Source organism: Archocentrus centrarchus, chromosome 11 (assembly GCF_007364275.1).
Source record: "Archocentrus centrarchus isolate MPI-CPG fArcCen1 chromosome 11, fArcCen1, whole genome shotgun sequence".
NCBI lineage: Eukaryota > Metazoa > Chordata > Actinopteri > Cichliformes > Cichlidae > Archocentrus > Archocentrus centrarchus.
Window position 1 is genome coordinate 5878565 of NC_044356.1, and position 10367 is coordinate 5888931.

Consider the following 10367-nt stretch of genomic DNA (forward strand, 5'->3'; position numbering starts at 1 on the left):
GCTCTAGAGCAATGGAGACATCTGCTAGAAGGAGCTGAGCACCCTATAATATCAGAATCAGAATCAGAATCAGAAGGTTTTTATTGCCATATGGGTGAACAGGTTCACAGCATTAGGAAATTGCTGCGGTACTTCGTGCTTACAGAAAAAAAAACAAAACAAATAAGTATAAAAACTATAAGACAATATACAAGTATACAAATTGCAAATATACAGATATATTAGAGCTTACAAAATATACAGTGCAGAGACTAATTAAAAGATAAAGGAATGTAAACTATATTCCACTAATATGTACATCAGTGCAGTCAGACAGGTGCATAGACATAGGGTCATCAGCATTTGTGGAGGGTGGTGGTAACAGTCTTAAGGTAATTGTTCATGAGTCCAACAGCAGAGGGGAAGAAACTGTTCTTATGGCGGGAGGTTCTGGTCCGTATGGACCGTAGCCTCCTGCCTGAGGGGAGAGGGTCAAAAAGTCTGTGCCCAGGGTGAGAGTGGTCGGCTGTGATCCGACCTGCACGCCCCAGTGTCCTGGAGGTGTACAGGTCCTGGAGAGATGGGAGGTTACAGCCAATCACCTTCTCAGCAGAGTGCACAACGCGCTGTAGTCTCTGTTTGTCCCTAGTGGTGGCTCCAGTGTACCACACAGTGATGGAGGAGGTGAGGATGGACTCAATGATAGCAGTATAGAACTGCACCATGGTCCTTGCTGGCAAGTTGAATTTCTTCAACTGCCGCAGGAAGTACATCCTCTGCTGGGCCTTTTTGACGACAGAGGTGATGGTGGGCTCCCACTTGAGGTCCTGGGTGATGGTAGTTCCCAGGAAGCGAAAAGAGTCCACTGTGGTGATGGGGGTGTCAGTCAGGATGATGGAGGGTAGAGGGGCTGTGTGCTTCCTAAAGTCCACTATAATCTACACTGTCTTCTGGGCGTTCAGTACCAGGTTATTGTGGCTGCACCAGGACACCAGACGTTTGACCTCCATCCTGTAGGCCGACTCGTCCCCGTCTGAGATGAGTCCGATGAGAGTCATGTCGTCTGCAAACTTAATAAGCTTGACAGACTGGTGGTCAGAGGTGCAGCAGTTGGTATACAGGGAGAAGAGCAGAGGAGAGAGGACACAGCCCTGAGGAGTGCCAGTGCTGATGGTCCGGGAGTCCGAGACATTCTTCCCCAGCCTCACGTGCTGCTTCCTGTTCATCAGGAAGTCAATGATCCACCTGCAGATGGGATCTGGCACGTTCATCTGGGACAGCTTGTCTTGGAGGAGATCAGGGATGATGGTGTTGAAGGCAGAGCTGAAGTCCACAAACAGGATCCTGGCGTAGGTTCCCTGGGAGTCCAGATGCTGTAGGATGAAGTGCAGAGTCAGGTTGATGGCGTCGTAGGCAACCTACCTACAGACTGCTAAGAGACTTACCGCAAGGCAGGCAAGGAGGCAGTTGTTTCTGGGGAGGTCCAACTTTACCATTTCCTACCGTCCTGACTCTAGCAATATAAAGCCTGATGCTCTTTCCCGTCAGGAGTCGGGAGGTCTGGCTATCATCTTGGGACATCCCCCTTAAAGCCGTTACTCGGAAGCTCACACCCCAGTTCCTTGGACCCTTCAAGGTCGACAAGGTCATTAACCGGTGTGCTGTTCACATCAAGACATCTTGCAGGTCATGCCGGTGACTTCCAGCCCTCTGTGCCCTCAAGCTGCTCCCCCGCCTCCCGCCTGGTTCGTGGATGATGACCTAGTCTTCACGATCCGGCAGGTGCTGGATGTGCGTCACCGGGGTCGGGGCTTCCAGTTTCTAGTGGATTGGGTCTGTTATGGCCCAGAGGAGCGGTCATGGGTTCCTCGCTCCTTCATCCTGGACCCTTCTCTCCTATGTCTCTTTCCAGGTGGTTCCGTGGGCAGGCGGTGGTGTCTCCGCCTTCATGGCTATTGCCAAGGTGCACACCTGTGGCTGGTTATCAATTGGGGCCTGGAGTATTCAGGAGTGGCTGAGACGATGACTCACCACCAGATTGTACAACCTCCATGATGGTAATCCAGCTAGCCCATTTTCTGGCCATAATTCTAATCTGCCTGTCTGTAACCATGCTCTCTCCTGCTTATCAGTGTGCTCCTTTTCACTGGGTTGCATTAGTAGTATCACAGACCTACTCAGCCTTGCCACGGAGCCAGCATACTCAGCCACCATCTCTCCAGCCTCCAACTACCTGCCCACTAATCACACCAGTCTGCACTCACCCTGCCACTGGACCCTGGAAACTCCCTGCCAGCCCAAACCCCGACAAGTTCCCCCCTCAAGGCCTCAGTCTCCGAGATCCACCAGTAAGTCCATTCACGCCCTTAAACACTCTTCCATAATACTGCCTTTTGCCCCTGCTTAACATTGTCTCTCTTCCTCTCCAAAGATTCTCCATACATTGCCAGACAAACATTCCATGCTCAAACCTTGCTTTCTTTCCCGCTTGTTACCTTGTAATTATATGAATGAATCTGAAACAAGAACTGTCGAAATCTGCTCTTTGGGTTCAACCTGCCTGGCCATCATGACAGCTATAGGCCTAGGCTGCTGGGGGGGGTTTAGTAATGGAGTTTCACAGAGGTCTGTGCTAGGACCAATACTTTTCTCATTATAGATGGCTCTACTAGGCAATATTAGAAAAATCTTACTTGCTATTGCTATGAAGATGGCATCCAGTTACATTTATCTATTAGGCAAGATCAATCGGTTTACCTACAGGCATTTCTTGAAGACATGAAGTCCTGGATAACATGTAATCTTCTACTTCTAAATTCAGTCTATGTCCCACATTGTTGGGTCTTTACCTTACAATATAAAGACTTTTGTGAATGTTAGTGTGGCAAAAAAGTAGTAGGATAGTAAAATACCAAACTGTAATACAAGATTCACTCAAACATACCCAAAGATTTCAGATTAATTACTGAAACAAAGACATTTTGTTTTGTAAAAAGTAACAGACAAATTAACAGTAATTGTGTTTGTAGGATTTGTGTTTTTAACTGCCTTTCGTGTAAAAAATGATAAAAAAAAAATATAGAATAAAAATTACAATCTATTTAGAATATCTGTCATAGATAAAGCAAACAGTACAGGTATGATAAACACAAATAGAACCATTAAAAAACAGTCATAATTATTAATTTATAAGCTCATAAATGTCAGATGAAAGAACCAAGGAGCTTGGTTGTCTGAGGATTAAAAAAGGTTTTATTACCACACTGAGGAGGAGCTGAAAGTTCCTTTATGGATAAAAACCCTGGTACAGTTTATTAAAACACCTTGTTACTGCATGGTGTTTGTATTTGTTGTAATTTTTGGGAACAGGTTCTGTCCTTTAAGAACAAAAGTGAAGCTGAAACGTGACATAATCTTTCACTCAAGCAGAAAAGTATGTGCATAAATGCAACTGACGTCTTTCTGCTTTTGTTTACTGCAGAGGTTGTGTAACCTACATATTTACAGACACTTCCTGTACGACAGGAAAGAGCTGAACACTGAGTTACAAAGAATAAATTGAAATTCTTGCTGCTGCTGTAAATCTACAGACTTTCAAGTCATGTATTTTGCGTGAAAAAGTTGATTTGTTCATGTTTTTTAAAGCTACTTACTGTGGGGACGTAATCAGAAGGAAATTGGTTGGTTGTGTAGGATATGAACAGGCAGGTCTTTCCCACTTCAAGGTCACCCACCATCACACACTTTATGGATGACATCTGAGGAAGAGCAAGGGATATAGTTAAGAAAAACAAGGTGAAAAGTGGGATATCAGGAACTAAAGCAACAATAAATGTGAGACAGAAAGATCTCAGTTATTTATTTAGGCATAATTAGGCTTATTATCTATATAGTACTTAAACTGTTACAGTAAGATCTACTATTAAATTTCCCTCTAAAACAGTTTGTCAAAGTGATCGGTTCTCATACAATGAAAGAATATTCTGTTCACTGTAAATTTGGGACTGATATCAATACACAAGAACAAGATCAGTCTGAGGCTGCAGACCACCACCAAGGTTGAAATTTCCCTCCATATCAGGAATTGAGTTCATGGATCCAGAAAGAGATTCAGATTAGTTTGTAATATTTTTATGAGAATGTGAAGATGTCTCTCAGTTTTTCTTATTTCAACTTGATATGTATTTGTAAAGTTATTTTCTGGATTCCAACCTGGATCAACTTCCAAGGGTTATCATTTCTAAGCCGTACCAAGCTTTGGTAAAACTTTTTTCTCCATCCTGATATCTGTACTGATATGGACTGGGTAATGTGTTAGGAATGAAAGGATGCCACATTGTTTGATAGAAAACAAAATGATGAACCTACAGAGGCTGAATTCAAAACACCATGAAAATCAAAGTGAAAAATAATGCAGCAGGGCAAAATTTCATTGCAGCAACTCTAAGTGGTCCTCGTGCTTGTATACAGTCTGACATCACGGCTCCTAATGAGATGATGGATGGTGTCCTGGGGGATCTCCTCCCAGATCTGGACCAGGGCATCACTGAGCTCCTGGACAGTCTGAGGTGTGACCCGGTGGCGTCGGATGGACTGAAACATAATTTCCCAGAGGGGTTCTACTGGATTTAGGTCAGTCGAGTGTGGGGGCCAGTCAATGGTATCAATTCCTTCATCCTCCAGGAACTGCCTGCATACTCTCACCACATGAGGCACCAGGAGGAACCCAGGACCCACTGCACCAGTGTAGGGTCTGACAGTGGGTCCAAGGACTTCATCCTGATACCTGATGGCACTCAGGGGGCCGTTGCCTAGCCTGTAGAGGTCTTTGTGTCCCTCTATGGATATGCCTCCTCTGACCATCACTGACCCACCACCAAACCAGTCATGCTGAACAATGTTACAGGCAGCATAACGTTCTCCACGACTTCTCCAGACCCTTTTACATCTGTCACGTGTGGTCAGGGTGAACCTGCTCTCATCTGTGAAAAGCACAGGGCTCCAGTGGTGGACCTGCAAGTTCTGGTATTCTATGGTAAATGCCAATTAAGCGCCACGGTGCTGGGCAGTGAGCACAGGGCCCACTAGAGGATGTCGGGCCCTCAGGCCTCCCTCATGAAGTCTGTGTCTGATTGTTTGGTCAGAGACATTCACACCAGTGGCTGCTGGAGGTCATTATGTAGCTCTGTAGTGCTCATCCTGTTCCTCCTGCACAAAGGAGCAGATCCCGGTCCTGCTGATGGGTTAAGGACCTTCTCCGGCCCTGTCCAGCTCTCCTAGAGTAACTGCCTGTCTCCTGGAATCTCCTTCATGCTCTGAGACTGTGCTGGGAGACACAGCAAACCTTCTGGCAATGGCACGTATTGATGTGCCATCCTGGAGGAGCTGGACTACCTGTGCAGCCTCTGTAGGGTCCAGGTATGACCTCATGCTACCAGCAGTGACTCTGACCGTAGCCAAATGCAGAACTAGTGAAAAACAGTCAGAAAAGATGAGGAGGGAAAAATGTGAGTGTCCTCCACCTGTAAAACCATTCCTGTTTGGGGGGGGGGGTGTCTCATTGTTGCCCCTCTGGTGCACCTGTTGGTAATTTCATGAACACCAAAGCAGCTGAAACTGATTCCCCCCCCCCCCCCGATACTTACTGACCACATCAATATGGAACACTTTAATCAGAGTTTTTATATATATAAACAAACACACACACATGCCGAACTGAGCATTGTCTGGTCTTGGACTAATAGTCAAATAGTACTTTAGCTTGAAATGCATGTCCCTAAGCTCAGCAGAGTATCCAATGGTGAAGCTTGTCTCCATGGTAAGTTTCTGCACGTGGGCACAAGGGTAACAGGACATCTGCGTACTCCTAGTTAAAGTTGATCTATTTTTTAATCACTGAGATCTCACTCTCCGCAGTCATAATGACCCAGATGACAAGTCAACATTTTTTAAATGCCATCTTACTATCTGGGAAGTCAAAGCGCTGTTGTTTATCAGGTGCATGCAGCCACTCCTATTCTGCAGTCTGAACCACCAACTCACAATTTTATTTCAGTCCAATTTGATCTCAAAAGGGCCAGACCAAGAACACCACTGAATAGGCCCATGTTTTATTTAAGAAGTGCATTCTCAAAACGTTCAGGGAACAAAAACTACTTTAGATCATAGTTTGGGTTCAAATACACACATTTCTGCCATTTTCAAAGCTCAGTTGTTGTCTTGGTTGCCAGAGTAGATATTCCAGTATTTTTTTGTATTAAATCACAATTCATGTCATTGACAGCTCCTACCTTTTCTCCTATGTGTTCACAGCCAGCTGATGGGTCTTATTCCAGGAAGCAGGTTCAGCTAACAACTCTGAGTTTGTTAAATCCAGGTTTTCTGTTCCAGAAAGAGAGTTAACCTCAACTCTGAGTGAGTTACCAGGGGGAACAGCCAGGTTTTCTTTAACAAACTGAGTCTCTGTGACGCCTCCTGTTGCACCTGAGCCAGCTCCCACACCACATTCCTTTCCTCATTCATTAAGGTGCTGCCAGATTAGAGAAGCGCATAAAGATTTTACAAAATATCAGTTGGACGCTTGTTATTTTATTGTATTTACCATGAGTACTTAGATAGTTCGTCAGTATATACAGTCAGTATATACAGTGGCTTGCAAAAGTATTCATACCCCACAAACATAAATCTATTTCACTGGAATTTAATGTGAAAGACCAACACAAAGTGGTTACAATTGTGGAGTGGAAAGAAAATTATACATGATCCAAAACATTTTTTACAAATAAAAAACTGAAAAGTGTGGTGTGCAAAAGTATTGAGCCCCCTTTTCTCTGAGTGCAACCAATTGCATTCAGAAGTTGCCTGATGACTGCTAGTGACTAAAAAGAGTCCACCTGTGTGTGATCTAATCTCAGTACAAATACAGCTGCTCCGTGACGGCCTCAGAGGTTGGTTAAGAGAATATTGGGGAGTAAACAGCATCATGAAGTCCAAAGAACACAGCAGACAGGTCAGGAAGAAGGTTGTGGAGAAGTTTAAAGCAGGCTTACCCTATAAAAAGATTTCCCAAGCTTTGAACATCTCACGGAGCCCTGTTCAATCCATTATCCAGAAATGGAAAGAGTATGGCACAACTGTAAACCTACCAAGACAAGGCCGTCCACCTAAACCTACAGGCCGAACAAGGAGAGCACCGATCAGAGATGCAGCCAAGAGGCCCACGGTGACTCTGGACCAAATGCAGAGATCCACAGCTCAGGTGGGGGAATCTGTCCACAGGACAACTATTAGTTGTGCGCTGTACAAATGTGGTCTTTATGGAAGAGTGGAAGAAGAAAGCCATTGTTAAAGAAAACCATAAAAAGTCCCATTTGCAGTTTGCCAGAAGCTGTTGGAGACACAGCAAACATGTGGAACAAGGTGCTTTGGTCAGAGGAGACCAAAATTGAACTTTTTGGCCAAAATGCAAAACGCTATGTGTGGCAGAGAATTAACACTGCACATCACTCTGAACACACCATCCCCACTGTCAAATATGGTGGTGCAGCATCATGCTCTGGGGCTGCTTCTCTTCAGCAGGGACAGGGAAGTTGGTCAGAGTTGATGGGAAGATGGATGGAGCCAAATACAGGAAGAAAACCTGTTGGAGTCTGCTAAAGACTTGAGACTGGGGCGGAGGTTCACCTTCCAGCAGGACAACGACCCTAAACATAAAGCAGGGCTACAATGGAACGGTTTCAAACCAAACATATTCATGTGTTAGAACGGCCCAGTCAAAGTCCAGACCTAAACCCAATCCAGAATTTGTGGAAAGATCTGAAAACTGCTGTTCACAAACGCTCTCCATCTAATCTGACTGAGCTTGAGCTGTTTTGCAAAGAAGAATGGGCAAAAATTTCAGTCACTAGATGTTCAAAGCTGGTGGAGACAAACCCTAAAAGACCTGCAGCTGTAACTGCAGCAAAAGGTGGTTCCACAAAGTATTGACTCAGGGGGGCTCAATACTTTTGCACATCACACTTTTCAGTTTTTTATTTGTAAAAAATGTTTTGAATCATGTATAATTTTCTTTCCACTTCACAATTGTAACCACTTTGTGTTGGTCTTTCACATTAAATTCTAGTGAAATATATTTATGTTTGTGGTTGTAATGTGACAAAATATGGAAAAGTTCAAGGGGGATGAATACGTTTGCAAGCCACCGCAAGGTCGGAGACTGCCCAGAATAAAATCTGTGGTCCCCATCCACTGCAAACATTTACTGTACCTCCCTGTAGCAACCACCGTAAATAAAATGTGTGCTCCAGCTGCAGTGATCAACAATCAGTCATCTGTGGTGCTGGAATCAGTCACACTAATGGAAAACTAGCCCAGCTGGATCAATGATGTGAATGTTTGAGTGTTTCATTCAGTCACTAAATGATGTCCAAGATTTAAAATTCAATAATTTATGCCCCCTTCAAATTTCCACTGAAACCACCTAAATCAGTCTTAGTGGGTCCCTCCCAGAACTGGATCGGCTCCATAATGGATCAACAAACCGCACACCCCATATGGGCCCCAGGGGGTTGATCGGTGGGACAGTTTCCTGACATAAATGATGAACTAGTTCTTCTCATGAATTTAAAACATCTTTAAAATGTTTTTTAAAATTTTCGTTACTAATTTATTTTGCAGATTTCAATTGTATATCTGCACTATATAAATAAAATTGAACATCTGCAAAAACTGCCCATGTGTGGTCACTCATGTAGCGTGTTAAATGTGCCAAATAAATGTAACACTTTTATTTAATTTGGATGTTATTACAGACTTTAAAACAGGGGTGCCCAAGCTTCCGGCCCCTCCCCTACTTCCGGTCCATGAATTGATGTAAAAAAGAACACAATTTGGCCCTGTAAGTTACTTTTTTGACATTTCGCTTAACCCTCTTAATTGGAGGGCTCTCTGTAAACCCCAGAGATGCTGTGTGGGAAAGTCCCAGCAGATCAGCATGCACGGAGTTGCTGACTGGATATTTAAGATAACAAGCAGTTCACTTGCATTGGCATGTAGCCCGGCTACTCCGGGCTACATGCCAATGTATCCTTGGGCAAGATACTTAACCCCAAGTTGCTCTCCGACCGTTCTGTCGGAGTATGAATGTGAGTGAATGTTAGTTAATTAAAAGCACTTAGCTTCATAAAAATGGAAGTGCTTGTATGAATGGGAGTGCATGGGTGAATGCAAACAGGTTGTATAAGCGCTTTGAGTGCTCATACTGAGTAGAAAAGCGCTATATAAGAACTAGTCCATTTACCATTTTACCATTTCAACAAAGTACCTAATAAAGTGCTGGTCACTTTATTAGTGTGTATGCAGAACTATTATTAAGTGGAAGTGTCACATCTCTAATTACACTGCCCATTTGAGACACTGCAAAAGCTAAAAACAAAGTATTTTCATTCTTTACTATTAAAAGTAAACACATTTATTGCTTCAATAATTAAGATTTAACATTTATATTCTTTCTGATAAAATGTCTTGAATATGCCAATTTTTCTGCGTTCTACTATGAATTGAATTTTTAAAAAATCTGATTTAAGATTCAGATTATTAGAATCTATAAAAAACTACAAAACCTCCATCTACCTAATTTTGACAACTTTACACTTGGTCCTGCAGGAAAAATGTGCATGTATTCATGAAGAGGCAGTCATGTTTAGATTAATTTAAAATGAAAATAAGATGCAGATCATGAAAAACTGCAGTTTTCTAATAAAAACAGAATTTAATGCAGGTGAATGGGAATAAAATCAGAATGCCCTAACATCCCAACAGTCATCATCTGTAATTATTGCTTCAGCTCTCATGTTGTTTTAGAAATTTATTATGAGGATCATTTTCTTTCAAACCAGATGGCAATTCTCAAACAAGCTGCCAGCACTCAACCATCAAATATCAGTAAAAACATCTAAAAAGAGGAACATAAACTGCAGAAACACCCAAAAAAAAAAAAATCTATATAATACCAATAATACCATCCATACACAATCAGAATGAACCATCACCAACCACAGGGAAAAAGTGGAATTTCAGTTCATTTTAATTGGAAATGTTTTCAGTTTAAAGGTTTAAATGTGTCACTGACTCATGATCAGTGTTAGACAACATATCGGCACTTATACCACCCAAAAAAAATCCAACAGGTAACTCCAAGAAATACAAGAAAAACAGCACCGACTGTTTCAGTCTACGGTCAGAGTATCTTCTTAGTTAAAGGTGGTCACATCAAAATGAAACTAAAGTCTGCAAAGCTGCCAGGAAATAACTGAACTGACGATTTTATGGACTCAGCTTTTTCTGATGCTTTTTTATGTTCTCAAACACTGATCACACTGTTTTTATCC

The 10367-nt window shown here is 42.9% G+C and overlaps 1 protein-coding gene across 1 annotated transcript in view; it reads right to left on the reverse strand.

Annotated features, from left to right (window-relative positions):
• The window catches only part of LOC115787879 (cell division control protein 42 homolog), a 36445-nt gene extending 30028 nt beyond the window's left edge, over positions 1 to 6417 (reverse strand). Inside the window, exons 1-2 of the mRNA XM_030740650.1 lie at positions 6270 to 6417; positions 3633 to 3737 (exon numbers count right to left, since the gene is read on the reverse strand). Of these exons, the coding sequence (XP_030596510.1) occupies positions 3633 to 3737 (105 nt within the window). The 5' untranslated portion in view covers positions 6270 to 6417. The remainder of the gene's footprint in view (positions 1 to 3632; positions 3738 to 6269) is intronic.
• Between the last annotated feature and the right edge of the window lie 3950 nt (positions 6418 to 10367).